This window comes from Paroedura picta, chromosome 11 (genome assembly GCF_049243985.1).
Source record: "Paroedura picta isolate Pp20150507F chromosome 11, Ppicta_v3.0, whole genome shotgun sequence".
Lineage (NCBI taxonomy): Eukaryota > Metazoa > Chordata > Lepidosauria > Squamata > Gekkonidae > Paroedura > Paroedura picta.
The window spans coordinates 43,944,803-43,971,215 of record NC_135379.1 but is presented as its reverse complement, the minus strand read 5'-3'; the positions used below and the strand labels follow the sequence as shown (position 1 = coordinate 43,971,215).

Below are 26,413 nucleotides of genomic sequence, written 5' to 3'. Positions count from 1 at the left end.
GGGGGAACAGATTGACATGACCGTATATTGTCATATCATCTGATAAATGTTAAACAAATTTTTAAAAATATATTAAAAAATTAACTCCCACCCATTCAGGCAACTCTTCTAGGGCTGTCTGGAAACCCCAGGATTTCAGAAAATCTAGTTGAGAAAGCCTGGTCTGCTTTAATAGCAGTTCTCCAGGATCTCAGAGGGAGATCTTCCATACTATCCACTGCCTGATCCTTTTAAATAGAGTTGCCGGGGATTAAACCCAAGACTTTCTGCATGGAAAGGAGGTGATCTGTTCCTAACAATGCAATGCTCTGTAGAGTTACTCCACTCTAAGATAGCTGAAAGCAACAGGCTTCAACAGGAGTAACTATTTTTCAGACTGCCCTGTAAAGCTACTGACTGTAGAGAATCAGAAGAATTTCCTGTGCTGCGGACATCTTAACAGGAAGCCGTATTCCTAGAAGGACCCCATCACTGCAAATGTCTGGCTCGCCTAGCAGAGACTGGGACCACTGGTTCTAGGCATCAAGCTGATGTAGCCATTAGGAGAAAGGCAGAGTTTTCTTCTGCTGTTGTGAAAAGATGAAATGGAATTGTTTGCTCTTGGACAAGTAAGCTTTCTTCATGTGATAAACAGACAAAGCCACAGTGAATGAAAGCTAGTTCTTTTTCACAGTTACAGTTTTGGGAGGTTTGGGGAAATGTGTATTAAATCCTAGATGAATTACTGGAGTTGTATCCTGGTTTTTGAGGCAAGCCAGTATGCAGGAGGCAGGTGTGGTTTCTTTTAAGCCAGGGGTAGTCAAACTGCGGCAGGGGCTCATGGGAATTGTAGTCCATGGACATCTGGAGGGCCGCAGTTTGACTACCCGTTTTAAGCAGTTAAAGGCTCTGTGGGTAAGGAAAGCTTGGCACTTAACGTTGTTAGAACTGCGGTGTACATGCCACTTTGATTACAATGCCTCCCTCCCATGTACTGGATTGGGACAAAAATTTGGTTACAAGGTGACACGTCATCCATGGTATTCACTTGTCCCTCCTGCTCCAACTTTGGAAGCTATGTCCAGTTGAAAATGCTAATTCTATCCGAAAGCTATCGTGCTCTCCCCACTGACGCTTCGCAGCCAAAACACTGGGTGAGTCTCATCAGTATTCCAGCAAACTCGCAACTGCCCTGCAAATGCAACTACGGTCGACAGAAAGCATTTCCTTTCCAGTGCCCTCATTCATCATTCGGGAATGGGAAGGGATGGGTCATACCGGTAGGGCACAGATCAGGTTCCGAACTGCCAAGTCCTGTTCCCGCCTGAACACCAAAATGTACGCTACACATTTCCAGGGCTACGTTTGCAAAAGTCTAGAGGGGTGTTTTTTTGGTGTGTGTGCAGTGTTCAATTTCCTTCTGTTGCATAAGGTCTACAAGAGAGAACATTTCTGCTATTTTTTTAAAAGCCCAGATATTATTTGAATCTGGCGAGATAGGGCAGAATAAAAGTTAAATAAATAAATAAATAACAACAAATGTAGAGGCTTTTACGGTTATTACAAACTCCCGGATTATTTATCATACTAGAATTTAAGCCCGTTGTAGCCAAAATACAGTGGGTGCTAGCGGGCAGTGGGTGAGTGCGGGAGGCCTCCCCCGCTCCCTGCCCCCTCCCTCCTCCAGCTTCAGCGTGCGGCTCCCGATTGGCACCTTGGCCTGTCCCAGACTTGGGACAGAGGGGGGAGGCCTGGGGAGGCTTCAGCACAGGGCTTGGAGCAGGCTCGCCGCGTCCCAGACGTGGCGGGCCTGCTCCGAGCCCTGCGCTAAAGCCAATGGGGAGGGGGCAGGGGGGCAGGACAGGCCGGGTAGTGAAGCCTGCCCTGCCCACCCCGCCCGCACCCCTCCCAGGTCACAATGTGAAGCGTGGCAATAGCAAGTCACCTCTGTTAGTCTCTTGCCTTGAACACCCCAAGGGATAATATAGATCTACGCCCCCCCCCCCGGGATTAGGGACCTGAAGTAAACATCATCAGGACCTCCTCTCCACCTGCCAGTAGTGGGAGGGGGGGAAGTTGAGTTGCCGATCTCCGCCATGTTGGTAATGTTATTGTTGTCTTTTAATGAGGTTTTAATGGGGATTTAGGATGCTGTAACCTGCCACGAGCCGTAAGGGAGTGGCAGGAAACAAATATAAATAATAATAATAATAATAATAATAATAATAATAATAATAATAATAATAATAATAATAATAATAATTGCCATAAATTGGCTGCGACTTGATCACACTTCATGCACACAAACAGAGAGACAGACAGACAGAGAGACACACACACACAGAGAAAGAGAAAGACAGAGAGCTTTGTATTGCAATGCTTAACATGAGATTTCCCCTAGAGAGCAGTAGGTGGCAAACAGAGGCTAGACAGTTTCTTTGTTGTGACTCATTTGTTGGACTCCCCCCACACATTAGTAAATGCACAAGAAGTAGGGCCAGTTTATTAACTAGATAAATCTCATTCTTTAATGTGGCCATATACACAATTGAGCCACAACTCATTCCGGCCTCACTTACAGAGATATATGGACCATGAACAATAGCAATCTGAAAAATGATTTGTGCCACTCAGGACATGAAGGCCTTGTGGCTGAAACATTTTTGGCTTTAATAGTTTTTGCATTAACAGCTTTGCTAATTTAACATATGTAACATATTGGCGCATATATGTGTGTGTATAAAAAATATATACATACACATTATATATCTATATATAGGTATACATCTGTATCTATATATACACACACATATAAAAATATGAATAAAAGTTACACTATTTACCATGTCATGACCTAAATGTCGGGGGGTGGGGGGACTGTTAACAAATTAATCCACAATCTCCTAGTATGGAGGAGGGCCGTGGGGTTGTTTTTCAGTGGTTCCACACATCATGTATCTTGTATGCAGTAGGGCATAGACTCAATTGTTGGCATTGCCAATGCCTCAGGTACCAAGCAAGGATAAATTATATGCCAGTGTGGTGTAGCCGTTAAAGAGCAGTGGACGCTAATTTGGAGAACCAGGCTTGATTCCCCACATGCAGTAAGCTCTCTCTGAACTGTTCTCGCAGAGCAGTTCTGTTAGAGCTCTCTCAGCCCCATCTACCTTACAGGATGTCTATTGGGAGGAGACAAAAGGTGTCTGTAAGCCACCCTGGGACTCCTTTGGGTAGTGAAAAGTTATGTATAAAAAACCAGCTCCTCTTCCTCCTCTACGACATCTTCTGAGACCCTGGAGAACTGCTGTCAGAGAAGGCTCAGTGCGGTGCTGGACAGAGGGATGGTGGCCTGATTTACTGCAATGTAGCTTCATATGTTGCATGTTTAGTTGAATTTTAGCATTAGGTGGCGTTTGCAGAACATCTGCTGGAGCTAAACATTTGGCAAACAAAATAATTATGGAGGAAGCAAGACACACTAATTTTAACTAGGCCCATGACTCAAGGGCATCATACACCCGTTTATTTCAGGAGGCAAATCTTGGGAGAAGAAGGCAGAAAAATTAGCACACAGTGGAGCCTGGGAGACATAGCAACGGGAAGATGACGCTATAAGCAGGCATGGGTAACCATTGGGAAACTCTGGGTTGGTTCAGGAGCACCCTCAGCCCTCCCGACGTGAACCGGTCTGGTTTGGGCTGGTCCGTTTTGCTTCTTCCTGCTTAGAAAGTGTGTGTGTGTGTGTGTGTGTGTGTGTGTGTGTGTGTGTGTGTGTGTGTGAAGCAAAACAGCATGCTGAAATGGTTTGCAACCACAGTTGTCAGCCTGAAATGCCTGCAGGCCATTTCAGCCATTGATTTTGCTCCCTCCCTCTTTGGAGCAAGGTGGGGGAAGTGAAATCAATGGCTGAAATGGCTTGCAGGCATTTCAGGCTGGCGTTGGGGTTTGTGGACCTGTCTGCTGTCAGCCTCAAATGGCTGCCAGCCAAACCCCAAACCAGACAAGGTCTGCGAAATATTCAGGGGGGCACCTCTGCTGAACCTTGGTTCAGGAGTCACAAACTGGGCCTTTTCATGGGAAATTTTTGTTTGCGCCCTGGTTTGTGCCCATCTTAGCTATAATTGTTATAGCATTTGGTAAATAAATTAGGTTTTCTATTTATTGACTTGCAGGCAGGTTCTTTAGGCGAGAAGAAAGGCATAGACAATCATGTGGGTGAAAAATTGGCCACGGCTTTTATTGATTACACAGATGTTGGCCCCACAGCCTGGCACAGTATGAAGGAGCCTGTGTTAGCGGCATCCGACACTAACCCTGCCCACCACAGTGTCTAGGTCCCTCATCTCTGTCTCTGGGAGATGGGTTCCCTAGCTGCTGAGCCCAGCCAGGAGGTGTACCCACCTGGCATGCCTAACCTGGCCCATGTCAAACCACCTGACCTTGTGAGCCTGCCTTCCCCGCTGGTTGGCCAGACTCCCCCTAGGCCGTCTCCGGGAAGGAGACCCTCACCATGCTCTGCTGCTGCTGAGAAGAGGCCCCGGTGACACGGCCCCATACCTAAATAGGCACAGCTGGCCATGTGTCTCAGCCCCCCTCAGCTCTCATGCGCCCGGCCAGCCAACCGGCCATGTGAAAGCCATGTGCCTCCCTCCCCTGCCCACCTGCTGCTTCTTCAATGGTGGTGTGGGCCAAGTCTCAAGCTGCATTTCTTTGTGGGAACTTCATGTCTCACATTCAGACATACAGCTCCCTGACCAAAGAGTGAGTGGCCTGGTGGGCAGAAAGTGGGCCCCAAGCCTTTCCCCAGTCAAGTCCTAGAACCAGACAGGTATCAGCCAGTTAAGGCCCTCACCTGCTCCAGGGCTGAAGGGGGCGAGAAGAAATGAGAGATGTGTGCAGGGATGGACACTCTGGATAGGGAAGTTTCAGGGAGGGTGGAGTTCAGAGAAGGGAGCTCAGCAGGGATATGATGCCTTTGAATCCACCCTCCAAGTCAGCCATTTTGTTCCAGGGGAACTGGTGTCTGTAGACAGTTGTGATTCTGAGAAAACTCCAGTGGGCAACCTTAGGCTGGAGGGCTCCTTAGAAGGGAGCTCTTCCCAACAACAGAAGCCTGCAAGACTCTTCCCCTTCCCATGGCAAGGACCAGCAGCAGATTACTGACTTGAAAACAGACTGCGAGGCCCAGTTCTTGAAGTACTGCATACATAAACGAGGTAACAGGGAGACTGAGAACTTCTCCACCGGCGGTCAGATCTGCCCACTCCAGAATGTTCCCCATTAGAGGCCATTTCCTCTTCCCTTTCTTTCACCCTTCCTTTTAGTGCCGACTTTATTAGATTCTAAACCATTCTGGAAGGCCTGTTTTATTGTTTGTTCAGCACATAGAAGCATTTTAAGACCTTAATAATAAAACAGGCAATAATGTGAATATTAGAAATGTGTCCAAAAAGGGCAGCTTTTTGTGTCCAAAAAGGGCAGCTCCTGTTTCCTCATGGAGACCATGGAAAAAAGTTTCCATAACAGCTTTGGCCCTCGATTTTAATAGGACCTGTGCCTTATCACAAGGCTACAGTCCCACTCATCTGCAGCCTCAAAAAAGCCAGAAAGAGCTAGAAACATTGATGACGGAGATCAAGTGTGACAAGAGTGACATATATTGAAAACGGATTTCAAACAGTACATCGGCCATCACAACAAATGTATTTTTCGATTGTTTCTACTTGGGCATTGTCATACTTAAATCTACCCTCACGTACCCTGTCACTTGTGTGTCAGCAACATCCTGTTTACAACAGTCAATTGAAAGGAAACAACCTCCCCCAAACACCTACTTTTAATGACATTTTAATATCTTAATTATCTGTACCATCATTCTCTCAGGGTTTGAATATTTAGGATCAGGAGGGGGTGTGCGAAAGACCCAGCAGAGGAGAATCGGGGGAAAGTTCTATGACCTTGATTATGCTGATCCAAGGTTGCGAAAGTCAAAGAAAAATACAAGCACTAATGGGAGCAATTTGTCAATAAGCAGCCATCAGCCGAAGGTCTTTGGAGACCCGATTTATCATGGGGGAAACCTTGCCAAGAGGATTTGAGAAGAAGAATGTATTCCACATTAAAATGCCATTACCCAGGGGACCGCAGGCCCCAAATGGAAAGGCCGAGCTAATCATTTTAGACATCTTCATGAATGATGAATTTCCACTGGTGGTGAATGCAAAGTACTCCTGCTCTCATCCTTCACCTATGGCCCATGCCTCACCTGAGTCACTTTCAATAAACTTTCCCAGAGGAGGGGGCCAAGTGAAACTTGTAAGTGACGAGCAGCCTTCCGTCCTAGACATAGAGACCTGTTCTTCTCTTTGTGCTTGCCAGTAGACACAAGGTTTAACATGGGCAATGCAGAATGAAAATGATCACTTACTTTTTCTGTCAGTGTTAAGTCTCTGAGGTGATGAATAATGGAAAACAATTGGGGGAAGGGAGGGAGAGAGAAAAATTCCTCTGAATACCTATAGATTAGCGATCCCCAACCTGTGGGCTGTGGACCACATGTGGTCCATCGACTAATTGGAGGTGGGCCGCGAAGGACGCCTTCTCTCCCCCCCTGGCCCTTTACTTCATCCCCTCCGGTCCTTTACAACACACTTTGGATGTCATTGTCTCCCATCACTCCCAGATGGGACTATCTCGTTGCAGAGAAACAAGCTCAGGGTTCCCATTGGTTTCTCACTGTCATGAGTTAAAATTTCCATGAAAATAAAATGTTCCTTATGTTCATTGTTGTGGCATGTCTATAGATCATACAACTTGTATGAACCCACTGGAAGGACCTAAACAGGTCAATAATTGTCCCACTCTAGCTCTAGGTAAAAAGGTAAAGGTAAAGGTTTCCCCTGTGCAAGTACCGGGTCATGACTGACCCTTGGGGTGATGCCCTCTAGCGTTTTCATGGCAGACTCAATACAGGGTGGTTTGCCAGTGCCTTCCCCAGTCATTACCGTTTACCCCCCAGCAAGCTGGGTACTCATTTTACTGACCTCGGAAGGATTGAAGGCTGAGTCAACCTTGAGCCAGTTGCTGGGATTGAACTCCCAGCCTCATGGGCAGAGCTTTCAGACTGCATGTCTGGTGCCTTACTACTCTGTGCCACTAAGGCCCAATCAAATAAGATAGTGAATTGCAGCCCAGTTGATTTATGCAAAAAACTTGGTCATGCAGCATCATAAGATCAATCAACTCTTTCATAGAAAACTAACGGTCCTGTCTGTTTTGGACACTAATTATGTACAAATATTACCACTGGTGCAAGAACTGAAAATATTGGCATTCTGGGACCCAGGCTTTGTAAAACATATTTCTGAATCATCGGTAAATTTATTTATTTATTTTAAAAATTCAAATGTGTGGGTATGTAGGGTTAAGTATATGCCACACGGAAAGTATCGCAATAAACAGTGAACTCCAAAAATTTAGACCTGGATTGAGTGTTGTTCAGAACAGGTAAACACCGAGACAAAATGGTGTCGTCTTGTTTCTCCTAGGAAAAGAGAAACTAAAAATTCAACAGAAATGTAGTACTGTAACACAAAAACAAAACTAAACAAAAATAAAACCTCTGTGGAAGCAATACATCAGCCCCCTATGGCAGGGGTGGCCAAGCAGTGGTTCTCCAGCTGTCCATGGACCACAATTCCCATGAGCCCCTGCTGGGAAGCATAGCTGTGTACACGCCCATCGGAAGTCCCTCCCCACCTCAGGACCATCATTGGCCATTTTGGAAGGGGGAGGGGAGGTTGACATGACCATTTATGGTAATCTCACCTGATAAATGTTTTAACAGATTTTTAAAATTATAAAAAATTAATTAACTCCCACCCATTTGGGAAACTCTTCGGGGGCAATCAAGAAACCCCAAGGTTTCACACAACCCTGGAATAGGTATTTTATTCCTTTATTTATCCCATTCCACTCCTAGAGATGCCATGCCAGGGCATGCATGCTGCTGCAATTGAAAACAAAAACTGACATACCTAAATTGGTTAACTATGAAATGCAGTAGAAAATTTCTCGAGTAAAAGATTTAACATATTTTCAGGTTTGACTTGAACTCCAGGCAGTCTCTGAATTGCTCAACAAGCAGCTCTCTGCATGCCTCTGGTTCCCCAAGATATAATAAGATGCATCCAGCTAGTGGAAAATCAGGCAATTAAATAATCCCAGAATTAATAATGGGGGGAGGGGGGGATGACATGCATATCCCCACCAGGAAACAATATACAGAGCACTCAAAGAAACATGGCTCTCTGCATTTGCACATTTCAAATGTTCCAAAATTCTTTTGATGCAGCACTATATATAGAAGTATTGTTTCACACTGTTATAATAATGTATAATAAAACATGCACATCTAACATTGAACTTCTGAGGGTTTTTAGCATTGATGCCTCAATGTTGAATACAAGCGTATTTTTTAAGGGTGGAAAAAATGGGGTATGGACAGACTGGACAGTCCAGCTACTTTCCACAACAGGGTTGCCCTGACTAGATGCTGAGGATACTGACCCAGAAAGGACCGATTAGCCATCAACCCAGCCCCATCTGCCTCCTGTAAAAGCTACCACAAGGAGTTTGGGAACAGCGATTGGCACCGTTGTTCCTTCTCTGCTGCAGCTGTTCTATGAATAAGCACAAAGAAGCCAATCTGTTTTGACACGTTACCTAACCCAATAAATCCTGGAAGCTGCGGTTCTTTCCCTGTTCTCTTCCCTTCTGTGCAACTCTCCATCCTACCTTCCTTGAAACAGACTGGTCACAAGTCAAGTGCTGCTGAATTTTGCGGGGTGTGCGTGTGGGAGTGAGCTACAACCCAAAATCATGGCCACCTGAAAGGTAGCTCACTGATTTGTGACCCCTGGGTCGGTCCTAAAATAATCATACGGCAGTTCCCTCGGAAACAAGCTGCTTTTAAACATCCAATTTTCCTCCCAAAGTGGCATGGCTGGCATCAATGTATCTTGAAGTGAGACAGCTGCCACCTCTCCCCCCCCCTGCCCACACAAGGGACAGACAGGCAAGCCGGTGGGGAGCAAGGAGGGCAGGGGTCCAATAGGAACTTCCTGCCCACCCCCTGCCCAATCTTGACCATACTGGAATGGCTGGCAGGACCATAAAGGGAGAGTGCACCCTTGGAGTGCATGGGCTTTGGGTTATGAGGGCCTTTAGTAAAGAAAAACATACATCGAATTGAATTGCACCGAAAAACTTTTAGGCAACGGGGACAATTGGCATTGCATACAAACTCAACCCTGCAGGAGCCACAAAACAAGCTGCTGCATTCTGCGCAAGGCTAAAGTTTCCCAATGAGCTTCCAGAGAAGCCCCACAAACAGCATGTTATAGCAGTCCAGCCAGGAAAGTCACGGAAGTACAGATCAGGAAAACTACCTCAGCAAATTCGAAGGGGAAAGACTGTAAAAGGCACTCTTAGCAACTACTTCAGATTAATTTTGAAATGCCAGGTCAGATTTAGACAGAGATGTAGCACCAACACAGTGATCATAAGGTTGGGTGCTTTGGCGGCCGAAGCGCCCAACCCTAACATCCGCAAAGCTCAGCAATACACATGAAGCTGCCTTATACTAAGTCAGGCCACTGGTCTATGAAGGTCTGTAGCATCTGCTCTGTCTAGAAGCAGCCTGCCAACATCGAAGGTGGAGTTGGTTCGCATCACCTGGAGGATGCTGGGACAGAATCTGGGACCTTCTGCATGCAAAGTGGGCGCTTCAATATTCAGCTCCTCTATTCAATGCTAGATGATTGCAAAATCATAGAGGTAAGCACAGAACAAAATAATTCACAGAGTAGTGAATTAGTGTCTTGGATAGAAATATGCTGCTATCATTCCAACAAGAAAGATGGAACTGAATGGTTCGTAGTCACTCCCATGAAGGAAAGGCTTTTTCAGAAAAAGTCATACAACCACTTGCTTTAATTCCCTAGGAAAGTGACCCTGGTCCAAGGAAATGCTGAGAATCCTTGTCAGAAGTGCTCTTTAATTTCTCTAAAAGGTATTTTAAGTTTTATCTAACAGAGAAGGGCAAGGATCAGATCAGGAAGTTGTGTGCATCACCCAAAAGCCCCTATTGACTTCAGTCAAGAAGATAAATCTGATACATGGATGATTTGACTCAGCTCAGAAAATAATCTCTAAATCGGCACTCAAGACAGCTTAGATCCAAGATATTTTCTAAAAACCTTTAGGTATATTCTAGGTACACTCTTGCCAGCTGGTGGACCTTGAGCCAGTGATAGTCCTCTCAGAGTTCTGACATACACGATGGAAAATTCCACAAATCATTTTGAATACCCTTGCTCTTGATGTCATGAAAAAGCAGTTATTAAACGCAGCACTACTTGTTATGTTTATGCTACAGGTACAGATTCAAGTGAATTATTCAAGGGAGTCCCATTCCAGTATGAAATCTGTTATATTCTTCTTGTATCGTGGTAGAAAGCTCTAGTGACAGACATTCAGAAGCGTTCGCTCTTTGCTTTTTTAATAACTAGAAAACTAAAACAGTCTAAAAACACGTACACTTCTTTTTTTTGAAGGGTCAGCCACATTTCTGAGGACAAATGGTGCGTTTTCAGAATGGAAAACCTCAGTCTAACCTAGAATAATAGCCTTTTATCTTTTCAGCCAAGGGACTACATGTAGTGGTTAGAGCAGGCTTTCCCAACCAGGGTTTCATGACACCCTTGGCTTTCTTGACAGCCCTGGGTTTCCCGAATGGGAGTTGATAGATAGACAGACAGACAGACAGACATAGATTTTATATACGTTAAATTTGTTACACATTTATTGGGGGGTATGACCATATGTGGTCATGTTGCCTACCCTCCCTTCACAAAATAGCCAATGATGGGCCTCGTGAGGGTGGGAAGGGGAGGGGCCCCGGGTAAGCATGTCCACAGCTCTGGTTCCCAACCACATTATGACTGATTGTGCCACTTCTAGGGTTTCTCAAAGCTTGAAATATGTTTCAGGAGTTTCTCAATGGTAAAATGTTGCAAAAGGCTGAGTTAGAGCGTTAGACCAAGATCTGGGATACCCGGTTCCAGTTCCCTCTCTGCCATGATAACCTTGGGCCAGTCCATCTCTCTGTGCCTAACTCACCTCAGAGGGTTGTTGTGGGGGATAAAACGGAGAAGAACAATGGCCAAGTGCTTTGGGCTCACTGGGGAGGAAGGGGGGGGGAATATAAATGGCGTTAATAAGTATATTAATACATAATCCTTTGCCACACACACACCCTTCTTTCTCCTCCTCCCATGTATTAAGCTAGAAGGATCACTGGCATTTCCCCTAGATATTTAAACTCTTTAACTTTTTCTACACTTTTGCCACTAACTCTCCATTTATAGCACTTCTGGGATTTGGAAAATACTATTATTTTGGCTTTGCTGAAGTTCATGGAAGTTCTATTGTACGTTCTATGCCATTATTTGTCGGCAGTTCATCAACCCTTTTTTTCTAAGCAAAGACATGACCAAGATCATTTCCCTGTTAGGAAACAAGAACCCTCAAGTTATTGATTCAGTTGCCAAGTTTGTACAGCTGGCTATGGGGTCCCATAACTGTAGAACAATTAATGCTTCATAATGTATTCTTCCCTTCTTCTGTCATTTTTCCTTATATGCCAATAAAGGTTTTCTGATTCGGATATTTTCTTCTGTCTTTAAGCTTAAAGGAAGTGGGTTCTCTTAGAGCAGAGGTAGTCAACCTGTGGTCCTCCAGATGTCCATGGATTACAATTCCCATGAGCCCCTGCCAGCAAACGCTCCGCGCGGCTGCCGGGGGCTCCCTGCCCAGCGGCCTGACGCGGCAAGAGGCGCGAAGCGCCACTCGCCGCGTCAGGCCGCTGCCCGAGGGAGCCCCCAGCAGTCCCTGCCCGGCGGCTGCCGAGGGCTCCCTCGGGCAGCGGCCTGATGCGAAGCACCTCTCGCTGCGTCGGGCTGCTGCCAAAGACCCCGGCAGTCGCGCGGAGCGCGGCTGCCGGGCCCTCCCTGCCTCCCCCGCCGCTGCTGACAACACGCAGCCGACAACGAGAGCCGTCGCCGCGGGACACCAGAAACTGTACGTATCTAGAGCCCGCTGTATCCCTTATACAGCGGGCTATATTTCTAGTTTATTATATTTATATGCCACCCTCCCCAAAGGCTCAGGTTGGTTCACATAAAACAGAAACAATACAGATAACTTAGTTTAACAATAATAGTCAATGACCCTGCTGGTTTCGAGGCAGACTAGGATTCCCCATTCCATCTCAAGGTTGACTTGGATACATCGTCTATCGCAGCCTCTTCGTTGTGGCTTGAAGGATTTCCACGCCTCAGTCTTTTCTACAACTCTCACATAATATTAAACAACCTCTTTCAGTTCTGCAGGGCCTGCAAAAGGGAGCTCCTCCACCAGGCATTTGGTTGAGGTCAACCTGGACCACCCATGGGCCCTCCCCCTGAGCCTCCCTCCTATGGCACCCACTTCAATTCTGCCCAACCCACTGGGCTATCGGTATGTGCTAATGTCATGCTCTTCATATTTTTCTATTGTTCTATGTTGCTTGTTGTTATCACTTTATTAACAATCCTTACATAAAGAATTTTACACAGCTAATAGGTATGCGCTCCATTTTGATTTCCAGCTTAATGGATAAGAATAAAAAGCATGCTCTACGCTGTGCCAGATCGCTCTTGCAATCCTTACATTAGAACATTCAGCCAGGCATTAAAATCTTTAAATTGAAAACAGAGGGTTTTTCTTTTTCTTCTAAAGAACTCTGAAACGGATTCAGTCAGTTCAAATTTCATAGCTTCTCTGCCCTCACAGCATCCAGTCCTTTCATTATCAATAACCACAAAAATCTTTTCTTTAGCAAATAGAAATGCACTTTCTGATGTGTTTTAACACTTCATAGGATAAAACGCGTATCCCTGGAAGCTGAAAAGAAACCAGACCTGTCTGATAAATGCTATACTATACTACAAAAGCATCTGGCACCAAGGAAACAAAACCCATTGAAATAAAACAGTTCTTAGCATTCAGTACTGTAAAGGCTGCACTTATATTATTTACGGTTCCAGCTGAGACTGCCCCCCCCCCCCACACACACATGGCAGCTGATCTCTTTATTCTTCTCAGAACGGCTCAGGTTAATCAAATTTCTATTTCTACTTATCAAAAACTTCTCTTTCGCTCCTATCCGTCATTCTTGAATTCTCTCTCAAATCCATTTTGATTCCACACAAAGCTCGGACGCTGTGAAGAAATCAATAGCGCAAGCCAAGAAGGCCGACCACGATTTCAAAACAAAATGACTTTGCAAGTCGCAGCTGCTGGACGGCACGGAGGGAGAAAACAGAACTGAAAGGAAAGGCATCGGTATTTTTCTATGAAAAGATCAATGGAGCTTTCGGCACAAGATTAAGTACTTCAGTTTTGCCATAAGTTTCATTGCTCCGCAAATAATAAAATAGGAAGTGGCAGTGTTTGAATGGTTTGCATCATTTCCATATATTTTAGATTACGATTTCTGGAACGACAGGATTAAACAGAGTTGTGCTTACCTGTAACTGTTTTGCCTCAAGTGGTTTTTTCTGCAAGTGGGATTGTGCTTAGGCAGGCCTGTGGTGGAGATATTTTTCAAAGCTCTCCAGTAGGCTCAGAATACTCAGCCCTACCTCAAGGTCGGCTCCTTCCCTCGGTCCATTCTTGCCACTGGGGAAGGGCCCCGTGAGTGCAAGGATCCCACAGCAGGGAAAAGTGGGACATATATGTGCCTTCACAGAAGGCCACTCAACGAGCAACAGCTACACATAAGTGCAACCCTGTTTTCATCTTCATGGCTTCTGTGCAGTCCCTCCTGGACGAATAGCAAGCCCACCTTGGTGAGCATGGGACTTGTTCCCCATAGCTACATCCCATCTGGAATGAACATCAACTGCATAGTGCTTGATGAATGTCAGTGGGGAGGACCAGGTGGCCATCTTGCAGAAGATAACCAACAGGACATGGATAAGGAAGGCTGCGGAGGAAGACTGAGATCTGACTGAGTTCTGAGATGGAATGGGGAACCAACTCTGGAGGCAGAGTGTAACATCTGGATGGCCTTCACCACCCAACGTGAGATGGTTTGAGAGGAAGCTGCCTAGCTTTTGAAGGGGCCAACAAAGCAGACCAGCAGGTTGTCCTCTTTCCACAAGGATGCAGTATGGTTTAAAAAGCAGTGACCTATGAACATCTAAAATGTGCAGGGTTCATTCTTTGTCCAAAGCAGGAGAGGGGGAAAAAACACTCGCTGGACTATGTCCTGGGAAACATAAAAAGTAGACAAAACTTTGGGGAGGAATAGAGACTAGGGTAGTAAGCCAGCTTATCCTGGTGAAACCTGATAAAAGGTGGGATAGACCATAAGGCCCTTTGGGTGAAAGTAACTGCGAGAAGAAATGCCACCTTATAGGACAGGAAAGACAGGTCACGTGTGGTGAGGTGCTCAAAGGACTTGAACGTTACTGTGGAGAGCATCAATGAAAGACTATGCTGGAGAGCTAGAGGGGGCAGTGGGTGTAAGTTAAACCCCTTGAGGAATTTTTTGGAAATCAGAGCTGGAAAAAGAGAAAAACCTACAATGGGATCCTGCTTTATGCAATCTTTATGCAAACCCCTGCTTTATGCAATCTAGGACAAGGGTAGTCAACCTGTGGTCTTCCAGATGTTCATGGACTACAATTCCCATGAGCCACTGCCAGCATTTGCTGGCAGGGGCTCATGGGAATTGTAGTCCGTGAATATCTGGAGGACCACAGGTTGACTACCCCTGGACTAGGACATCACATATCTGCAAGCTGAATAGGTTATGTCCTTCAAAGGGGGGATCTTCAGTTCTTAATTCAGTATAATCAGGAAGAGGGGTGCAACAGAGCCAAGAGTGATCCTGTAAGATTACAGAAGAAGCAATGGATCTACTGTAGGAATCAGTGGTACGACACATGGCATGTAGTTGCTGCTTTCCAAGCTTAAAGCCCTCCACCTGTATGGACCTTGTGCACAGACTTGTGCTTGTGCTCTTCTGGGGAGCAAATCAATTAACGTAGACATTCGTTCCCACAGGAACATTTGGTAGCGTCCCATACTGGGATTACAGTTTGCCATGCGTCAAGCCAGAGCTGATGATTCATAGATCTTACGGTCACGCCCATCAGGTTTGCGTCCTTCCCAATCATACAGAGAGGAATGAGGTCTGGAGTGCTGCTTGGCTGGGTTGACCTATGTCATGATGGAATTGGCAGTAGGGTGGGCAAAAGATCATTTGCAGTCTTTCCCCAAAACCTTGTCAATTTTCTAGGCAGCAGGAGACTGATATTGGATCTGGTTATATCTAGTAGCCCTTATAGCATTGGAAAAGCAATTGGTATTACCATCGGGGAGAAAAGATGGGGAGAAATACCGAAAGAGCCCAAGGTGCACTGTACACAGAGAAGACCTGACACAGTCAATAAGACAGATCAAGATAAACCAGCACATCTTTTCATTGTGACCCTGCAAAAGCTAATTTCTGTACCAGACAATATTAAAGCCTGTAATTAGAATGACACCACATTGTTACAGAATAATAAAGCAGGCCGTTCCAGAGACCAGCATTTAAATTTCCTGGCCCGCTGCATGGATTTCCCCATATCTGAAATAGGTTGCCACTCTCTTTGTCCATGCATCATCTCAAAATTAAATACATAGTTCTTAAACCACATTGCCCAGAGAGTAAACAGTAATAAATCTGCTCAGAGTGGATTGAGCTTGTGAGACCTCAGAGGACACTGTAATAAAAATCCATTACTGCAGCGGAAGCCCAGGTGGTGAAGGGAGAGGTTTTGCTGCCTTGTTACTGGAAATTCATAAACGGCAGCCCAAATCAGCTCTGTGAGACTTTACAGCAATAAGGCAGAAATAAAGCCCTAACATGGCTTTGATTTATTCCTGTGCTCAGACAGCTCGCAATGGGAGACAGCCGGGGTAGATGAGGAAAGAAACTATTTCTTCCATCTGACTACAAGAGGTGGGGGTGGAATTTCTTCTTTGGCAATCCAATGAGGCCCTGCAAGGCAATAATGGCTAGTTTTCTTGGTAATATATACTTCCCTGCAGCCCTCTGCATAGATTTTCAGATTTACCGACATGATGGTTATTGAAGAGAGGGGGAAAGATATGTTTAGGTAAACAGAGGACATCATTAGCCTCTTACCCCCTTTGTAAAGTCATAGGACTATTAACACGGCCTGGTATATAACTACAAGAAATGACAGAGTCGAGTGATAAAGACAGGCAATACTGAAATAGGAAGGTGGCTAGATATAGCAGTATTTCTAAGAATCAACATGGGCCCATTTGTGGTTACTTGAATCTTTAGTCTGGGGCCATGATGACATAAAACAGACATTATTATAAACTTGGACGCCTTGAAGCTTGCAGGAAAAAAAATGAGGGAGGGGGTTTACCCCGTCCAAGACAGGGGTACAACCTGCACATGTGCAGAAGAGGGGAGGAGGAGCCAATCCACTGGGCACATTTGTTTACCAGGCACTAAAAGTGGCCTCCTCTCAGGCTGGTGGGAAGGTAGACCAGGAACCGCTGGAGCCATGGTTCCCCCCATGATCTGGCCTGCTAGCAGTGCTGCTGTGGGTGGACAGGCCAGGGAAGAGGACCAGGATTCTTTGCCAAGCAAGTGGGAGACAAGGAAACGGTGGTTTGCGACAATGCTGGAAAATGGTGGGCAGAAAACTGGGGCATGGTAAATGGCCCAGCAGACAGAGAAGGGGCTGTGTGAGAGGCAAAGGGAGTGACAAGGAGGGTACCTAGTGAGTGAAGGATAGATGGGAGGGTAGAGTGGGAAGAACATTGGCACAGTGGTTGGGATGGTGACAGATGGGGAAACAGTGAGTAGGCGGGCTGGGCAGCAGGCAAGCAGAGGAACAGGCAAGTAAGCAAGTGAGAATCTCCTTCTCCATGAGGGTCCCCTATGAGAGCAGGGGCCTAAGGTAAAGTTGGTTTTGAGGGAGCTGAGGGTGAGCCAGCAAAGGGGGGGATGTTGGGTCTCTCCCCTAACAAATTGCTCAGGACCCTGCCTGTGTTAGTGTGTGTGTGTGTGTGTGTATTTATCTCTATATCTATCTATGTTTTTCTATTACTTCAGTTAATCACTATATTTGAAGAAAGGATGTATGAAGTGACCCCAAGGTATATTTAAGCAACCTAACTACTCCTGTTGGTTTAATCCAGAAAACAAAGTTTGAGAAAAAGCCTAGGAATGAAAAAAAAAGTCTACTTCCTAATAAAAATCTACTTCCTAAAAAAAGTCTACTTCCTTCCCTTCTTAGTGGGTGTGGAATTGGGTTAGTTATATTGAATTTTGCCGCCATTCTTGTCTTAACTTTTGTATTAATTGTATTATGTTTTATTGTGCTTTTATTGTTTTAGGGGATTGGTTTTTATGTGACCCGCCTCGAGCCTCCGGGGTGAGGCGGGATATAAATTAAAGAAGAAGAAGAAGAAGAAGAAGAAGAAGAAGAAGAAGAACAACAACAACAACAACAACAAGTATTGGCATCTGGTGTACTTTTAAACTATTTAATTTAGGGGATTGGTTTTTATGTGACCCGCCTCGAGCCTCCGGGGTGAGGCGGGATATAAATTAAAGAAGAAGAAGAAGAAGAAGAAGAAGAAGAACAACAACAACAACAACAACAACAACAACAACAACAACAACAAGTATTGGCATCTGGTGTACTTTTAAACTATTTAATTTAGGGGATTGGTTTTTATGTGACCCGCCTTGAGCCTCCGGGGTGAGGCGGGATATAAATTAAAGAAGAAGAAGAAGAAGAACAACAAGAAGAAGAACAACAAGTATTGGCATCTGGTGTACTTTTAAACTATTTAATTCACATACAGCGCAACTTTTTTTCTAATATACACATCTCTCTCTAAAGAAATAAATGCATTACTTTGTAGTAAAAATTAAACTATTTCACCAGTTACAACAGAATGGCCTAAATAAAAGCAGGGGCTTTAATACCTAATTTTATGTGAAATATTAAATCTAACTTTATGCGAGATATTATACATGGGTGATGCTTTGGCTCCCTAGCTGATAGATCAGCTTGGTATAATTGCCCCTAAAGGCCATTTGATTTTATAATATATTCACCACTATAAAAATTTACATAATGTTTTTCAATTGCCTATTAATATGCAAATATTAACCCTGAGAATGGAAATGCAGCTTGAAGAAATTCTAAGTCGTCCACCCCCCCCCCCCCCACTACTTTAGAAACTAAAGAAAAAGTTAGGTCTGCATATTTAGAATCAGCCAGCCAAACAGGGAAAATAGCAAATACTAATAAATACTAATAATAATGACAATCATATTATTCATTATTCTAGTTTGCTTCGTATATTTCAAAGAGAAATAGATTGAACACATGGTAATGAGGCAAACAAGGATAAATAATTAATTCAAAATAGGTACAGGTGACTGGTACTGCAATCCTAAGAATACTTCCCTGGAAGTAAGACCCACTCAATAGACCAGGGTTCCCCAACCCCAGTACCCCTGTGAAGTTCCCTCAATAGTACCACAGCATGGTTCTTTTCAAAATGGTGGCTGTGTCTCCCGTTTCTGGCTCCAAACAAAGAGGAAAGAATTTTTAAAAAATTCTTTAAATTAAATTTAAAGAAATTCTACCCTTATTATGATCTTAAACAGCAACATATGGTTTTAGAAATATTTGTGACAATTCTCCTACCTGAACGGAAAATATGACGTCATGTCTTAAGTCCCCAAAATAGATGGTCATTGTTGTAATTTATAGCCAAAGTAAAATACAATCCAACCAATTGCCACACTGATCTCTCTTTTACTGAGCCAGCATGACGGAGACTTTAAAGGTAAAGGTATCCCCTGTGCAAGCACTGAGTCATGTCTGACCCTTGGGGTGACGACCTCTAGCATTTTCATGGCAGACTCAATTCGGGGTGGTTTGCCAGTGCCTTCCCCAGTCATTACTGTTCACCCCCCAGCAAGCTGGGTACTCATTTTACCGACCTCGGAAGGATGGAAAGCTGAGTCAACCTTGAGCTGGCTGCTGGGATTGAACTCCCAGCCTCATGGGCAGAGCTTTCAGACAACATTTCTGCTTCCTTACCACTCTGCGCCACAAGAGGCTCTATACAGAGACTTTGGCTGAATTTTATTGATTTATTTGTTTGTTTGTTTATTTATTTATAATGTCTGCAAAGTCCATGGGTTTTGTAGCTTCTCGTGGCCTGGCTTCAACTGATCTAAGGATCGTTGAGAAGGGCAAATGAAGTTTAATTGTGGAAAACTAATTTTTCTTAAGCCTTTCATTAGCAAGAACAATTAGGCAAAAAAGAAAATGATAGATGAGATTTCAGAGGAGACTGGCACATCAGCATCCTACAGTTAAGTATCCCGCTCTAATTGTACAGCTGGTTCCCACTATGCTGTGCCAGCTCTTCTGATGACTCTTATAGACCAGAAGCGAAAAGCTGTATTGGCAAGGAACTACACCAATAGATATATGCCCTGCGGAATGTTTCAATATTTCAAAGCTAAGCATTGTTGCCAAATGATAAATGCAAGAGAAAAGACCTTCTTGAAGATTTCCTCAAACACTTTCTTTAGCTATGGTCTGGTGACTCTGTCACATTTGAAAGGCCTTCAGCGATCAAATCTTGGTTTTCTATTAGACTGCAGGACTTAGAAATGTTTCCAGATTATACTGGGGAAAAATAGTTTTAGGGCCCTTTCTCACATCCAAAGGAGTGGGGAGATAGGCTCGCCAACCTCCAGCTTGCCATGCCAATATCGGTGGGTTCTGCCTTGCATTCTGTATGTGCAGGGTGGTCTCCCATATTATGAGATAGAATCATAGAAATATAGAATCATAGAGTTGGAAGGGGCCATACAGGCCATCTAGTCCAACCCCCTGCTCAACGCAGGATTAGCCCTAAGCATCCTAAAGCATCCAAGAAAAGTGTGCATCCAACCTTTGCTTGAAGACTGCCAGTGAGGGGGAGCTCACCACCTCCTTAGGCAGCCTATTCCACTGCTGAACTACTCTGACTGTGAAAAACTTTTTCCTGATATCTAGCCTATATCGTTGTACTTGAAGTTTAAACCCATTACTGCGTGTCCTCTCCTCTGCAGCCAGCAGAAACAGCATCCTGCCCTCCTCCAAGTGACAACCTTTCAAATACTTAAAGAGGGCTATCATGTCCCCTCTCAACCTCCTTTTCTCCAGGCTGAACATTCCCAAGTCCCTCAACCTATCTTCATAGGGCTTGGTCCCTTGGTCATATGACTCTTCCCCCTTTTGCACAGGGGCTAACCACACAGCACAGAACCCCCAAGTGCTCGGCAATATGGAAAATGGGGCTTTGAAGCCGCTTACCAGTTTTTAAAAATATTTAGATTTCAATATTAGGTTTCCCCCCTTTGCCTGCATTCCTTTCTGTTCCCTTTTATCAATGAACTACTGCTAAATGCATGTGCAAACCCTGAAACACGTGGATTTAGATGAAAGGTGCATACTGGATGCAATAGGGCAACTGTGTACTTAAAAAAAAATCTTTGAACACCATTCCCTACATGTCACAAGTGACGTTCCACACTGATTTAGATAGGAGTGGATTTTAAACAGTAGCTGTCGAATAAACACTTGGGGAATCTGTGTGGTTTTATCATTCACTGTCCACATCAAGGGCTGCCAAACCCCTTGTGGCAGTAGGGGATGCCCTGCCCCCAGAGAGGGTGGCCAGTCCCCTGCTTGGGAGCCCCTACATGTGGTGCAAAAGAAGGCCTAGTCCTGTGTCGCCAGCAATATGATGATAACACTTCCAGCATGCACAGGAAGTAATGTTATTGCATCATTGGAAGCCCAGGGATGACCTATAATCTGGCCAAAAACTCTATGGTAAAAACGACTTTGGTTACAAATACCAGAGTGTCCCTGCATCGCCAGTAATGTGATAGTGTCACTTCAGTTGCCTGCCTTAAGTAACGTTTCTAGTCTAGGCTTCTCTTCGCTCCCAGTAAGTCTTCCCACTCCCTGCTGGTTGTCAGGGTATACATTTCCCAGAGGATCCTGCTTCCATTTACAGGCAGGTTTCGTTATTTAATGGGAGGAGGAGGAGGCCTTGAACAGTGCAAGCCCCACCATCGATTGCCTGAAGTTCGCTCTTTGCCTAATTCCCTCTGTATTCTGTTGCATGAGCAGACCCACCTGTGTTATGCCATTTTAAGCATATGTCACTATGCTGATGCCCAAAGGGTTATCAGCTCTCTTTGGAGAGCAGACAGATGAGAACCTTGTTCCTCTGACTGCCTTGATTGAGCCTAGGATATTATTCCCAATCAGCCCATGACCATAGATCAAGCTGTGAAACCCAATGGCCACTCACAGAGATATAATAAAACAATGGGGCATTTCTCCCTTTCCCCTATAGGCTTGAGCCTCTCGTAGATTTTTCTAAACCAACAAAGACCTAAAAGCTCATTGAGGAATCATGATACCACGGGCTCTTCCTTTTCTTGTGGCCATTGTGGGAGTTAGAATGCACTTGCCTATAAAACCAGCCTTATCAATAAAAACAACTAAATACTGAGTGAGGCTAACCACAAACACGTTTTTTCCTCATTAAATAAGAAACCACTGAAACATGTTTGTTCATCAAAAGCCTTACGATTATGAACAACGTGAGTCATATAACCCTGCATGGTTAGCAATAAAAGTTAAGTGCAGATCTCTTTTAACAAAAGGGTAAATGCTACCGATAGGGAATCTTTCAGGTGAACATCTGTCTTATTTCAAATCACACAATCTCTAGGCTAGCATATTCTTAACTACAAAGCAGCACATGGGATTTCAAAGTTATGGCTGAACCCAAGGGGACCCCCCCCCCCTGCATACTCAAGGCAATCACTGCTCCTTGGTTGAGGGACTTTCCAGCTGAACTTATCTTATACTATCGAGGTTAGGGTAGGCTTTCTTAACCAGGGTTTCATGAAACCCTGGGGTTTCCTGACAGTCCTGGAAGGGTTTCCCGAATGGCTGGGAGTCAATTATTTTAAAAATATTTTTTTAATTTGTTAAACATTTATCAGGTGATATGACCATATATGGTCATGTTGACCCACCCAATCCCTCCCAAAATGGCCAATAATGGGCCTGGAGTGGGTGGGAAGGGGGAGGGGCCTTGGGTGGATGTGTCAACAGCTCTGCTTCACAACCATATTTTGCATCATAGCACCACTTCTGGGGTTTCTCGAAGTCTGAAGAATGTTTCAGGTGTTGAGAAAGACTGTGGTTATTAGAGACTTAATAGTCATCTATATATGCATTTTTCCTACCCCTTCCTCCAAGCAGTCAGGGGTAGTCAACCTGTGGTCCTCCAGATGTTCGTGGACTACAATTCCCATGAGCCCCTGCCTGCAAACGCTGGACATCTGGAGGACCACAAGTTGACTACTCCTGCAAGCAGTGATACAAGCAGCTGTCCCTTCCTGTTTTATCTCCACAACAATCCTGCAAGGTAGTTTAGTCTGAGTGACTGACTATCTAGGTTCCCTGGACTCACAGATGATCATCTAATTAACATCTTGCTTGCTGATAAAGATAATTCTGTTTCTCACATGGTGGCGAAGTTTTGCTACACTGCCAGCAGAGTGCAGAAATCTTTGGTTACTGTTGATGCTGAGTGACCTGACTGTCAAAATGGTGTATTAATGTTTTGTGCCTTTGTTTACTCCCTGATGCCAGTGTCCTGTTAAAACGCTGTAACAATGTATGTGGTCTGTAGATATTTTGATGCTGGTCAATGACTGTAATAAATAATCTAATCTCTGCCGTCTAATCTCTGCCCTGGTTTGTTAAACTCAAGTCACACGACTCAAATACAAACAGTTTTACCTACGACAAAGACTGGCAAAGCCAGCAAATGGATGCAGCATTCAGAAACCCAGCGTACTGCTTAGCCCTTTCATCTCTAGCATCTCCAGCTGCAAACTCAGTTAACCTCACCTTGCAAGCAGCAAGGGGCATCGAAGTTCCCTAACACTGAATAAGACAGGAACACCTTCAGAAAACTGCAAGAGAAAATCAACAGCAGGTCAGGTCCCGTGTGGGGTTTCTGTGGGCAAAAGGGTTTCTGCAGCTTTCTGTGCTCTCCCCTCCCACAGCAACCCCAGATGCTCCCTGAAGTCTCCTGTGAGATTCCCTTCTTTCCCAGGTGAGATTTTCAGGGGGAGGGGCTTTTTGTGCTGCTATGGGAGGGCCCTGAAAAGTCACATTCTGCTGGTTTCCCTTGAGTCAATATTGAGCCAACTCAATATTTTAATCAAGGCAAGGTATTTTTACTGCCTTACTGCAGCTTAGTACATCTAAGCAATTACAGCCTTACCTAACCACAGTTGCTAGATTGTCCATTCTTTCAAAAAGACAGATTCACCAACTTTGCACTTTTCAGCAAGTTTGGTCCGTTTAATATTTTACAAGGCGGAAGTAATTTATCATGCCTTTTAAATTATACATCTCAGAAGGTGTTTTTTTTTATGAGTGCATTCTAATGCAACAATGGCCACTTGTGAATTTCTAAAGAAGGAGGAACTGAATTGTCACATTAATGCAGAATTTGAAATATTAAACACCTAAAACTGTCAAGCAAATCTTCTTCCCAACTGTGATTGGCAATTTTAAGAGAGCAGAGACAACCTTATATGGTTAACTGAAGTCTGGTTCTCCGGAAGCAGCAGCTTTAGCTTGTAAGCCTCAGCACAATCAAGCAGGCACATCCTTTGTGGTAAGAAGACCCAAAACAACATACTGTGGGAAGACCGTGGCTTGTTTGCAAAGAAAAGGAGCTGTTTTTCTAATATCCCACTTTTCGCTACCCAAAGGAGTCCCAAAGTGGCGAAGAAGAAGAAGAAGAGTTGGTTCTTATATACCGCTTTTCCCTACCCGAAGGTGGCTCAAAGCGGCTTACAGTCGCCTTCCCATTCCTCTCCCCACAACAGACACCCTGTGGGGTGGGTGAGGCTGAGAGAGCCCTGATATCACTGCCTGGTCAGAACAGTTTTATCAGTGCCGTGGCGAGCCCAAGGTCACCCAGCTGGTTGCATGTGGGGGAGCGCAGAATCGAACCTGGCATACCAGATTAGAAGTCCGCACTCCTAACCACTACACCAAACTCGCTTACAAGTACCTTTCCCTTAATTTCCTCAAGACAGACACCCTGAGAGAGCCCTTAGAGCAGGAGTAGTCAACCTGTGGTCCTTCTGGCAGGGGCTCATGGGAATTGTAGTCCATGAACATCTGGAGGACCACAGGTTGACTACCCCTGCCTTAGAGAACTCTGACTGGCCCAAGGTCACCCAGCTAGCTGCATATGGAGGAGTGAGGACTCAAACCCAGCTCTCCAAACGAGAGGACACGGCTCTTTAACCACTGCACCATGATGGAATCTTATACTACGGCAGGGGTAGTCAAACTGCGGCCCTCCAGATGTCCATGGACTACTACAGATGTCCATGGACTGGAGATGTTCAAGCTATGTCCTATCACCTAACGTTGGGCACCAATGGAAGCAGCTGAAGGGGGGCACAATAGGACTTCTGGAAAATGTCAGCTAGTACTCACCTTTTCATCCCATGCCCAAGGTAAGTGGGTCTTCTCCCATTCCCCCCTCAAAAATCACCCTGCTGAGTTGGGTAGGCGGAGAGAGAGAAGATCCAAGCAGCTTTTCTGCCTGCCAAAGGCTAGGCTGGGGACCAGGGGACCTGCCTGTGGAACGCTAATCGGGATGGGAGAGGGACTGCAGTGAGGAGGGACATTGGGAAAGAGTGGCTGAAAAAGCTGGTTGGATCCATCCCAGAATAAGTGGCTGCAGGTGACCCAGAAAGCTTCATATATGGGTGTGAATTTGAACACAGGATGTCCGCAATGCACTGGTTCAGCCTGGATACTTATTAGATACAGAACTGTGTCTCATGGCTTAAGTACCACTCACTTAACACCCACTCAGGGCAGCTGTCCCGCCCCTGATTGCCTCCAACCGGCTTGCCTGTCTGTCCAGCAGCCTTCTGTCCCCCACCCCTGTCCACCCCCTCCTCCTTCTGCTTCCCTCTGAGGCTTGGAGGCTGCAGATCCCTGCTACGTGAGATCTGCCCCTGCCGGTGAGTTCCCTTCCCAGTGGCCTCCAGCCTTTCCAGGTCCTTGGGGGAGGGAGCCCATCCACAGAGTTCTTCTACCCCCACCCCCACCCCCCCCAGTCTAGTGCCCCTTGTATTCCTAAATGCAACGGGCTTGGCCCCTAGTCTATCTATATTTTAGCAGAAAGTGTTAAAGAGGATAGGTAAGTTTGTGTGTGTGGAGGGGGGAAGTTTGGGTATGACAAGAACGCAACACAAAGAACTTTACACGGTCTTGTTTCAGAAAAAACTCATATCAGACTTACGTAATTCTCCTACTTTCAGGATTTCACACAGAAGCTTTGTCAATTCAATACTACTTCGACCAAAGGGACATTCGTGCTTGTCTTCACGACTGCTGTTTTCTAAGACAATCTGAAATGGAACGCAGTGCTGAAGTTTAGAGAGTGTCCACATGCTTGCTTGACATGCTTGCAAAAGGTCACGTTAATTACATTCATTTAAACATTTATTAACCGCCTTTCTCCCTTACGGGACTCGCGGCAGCTTACACTCTATACAAAGCATTTCAAAGCACAATAATAAAATAAAAATAAATAACTATTAGAGAACGCAAACGCCAGTTAGCCCCTCTTAAAACAGTCTTCAACTGCCCAATGACGACTGACCATGAGGGGCCAGGCATACCTCCTTGGTGAGCCTATTCTAAAATTATAAACTTGTTCCACCAGAATATGTATTCCCCCCCCCTTTTATGATGTACCTTTTATGATGCAAACAAAACATGGCCTTTGTGAAAAGCAACAAATCTGTCTTAGTGCACTGGAAAACGATCCACACAGTGATGGATTTAGCTAGATTACCACAACCCTTTTCAAACTTCTTTCCTTCGTGAAACCCCCGACCCCAAAGGGAACCTTTATGCAGCTGCCATTAAGCATTTCAGCAGAACCCACTGCTTTGTGGGCACATTGTGAGCCTGCAGGAAGGGTGGTATAAAAGGTAAAGGTACAGGTATCCCCTGTGCAAGCACCGAGTCATGTCTGACCCTTGGGGTGACGCCCTCTAGCGTTTTCATGGCAGACTCAATACGGGGTGGTTTGCCAGTGCCTTCACCAGTCATTACCGTTTACCCCCCAGCAAGCTGGG

At 45.1% G+C, this 26,413-nt stretch overlaps 1 protein-coding gene across 7 annotated transcripts in view; it reads right to left on the bottom strand.

The window, feature by feature from the left end:
* Window positions 1–26,413, bottom strand: part of ELMO1 (engulfment and cell motility 1) — a 319,611-nt gene that overhangs the window by 117,370 nt on the left and 175,828 nt on the right. For 6 of the 7 annotated variants that reach the window (XM_077302738.1, XM_077302743.1, XM_077302739.1 and 3 more), the window contains one exon: window positions 25,570–25,678. In XM_077302738.1, the coding sequence (XP_077158853.1) occupies window positions 25,570–25,678 (109 nt within the window). Of the gene's footprint in view, window positions 1–25,569; window positions 25,679–26,413 lie in introns of those variants that run through there. The other variant, XM_077302744.1, reaches the window with a different exon arrangement.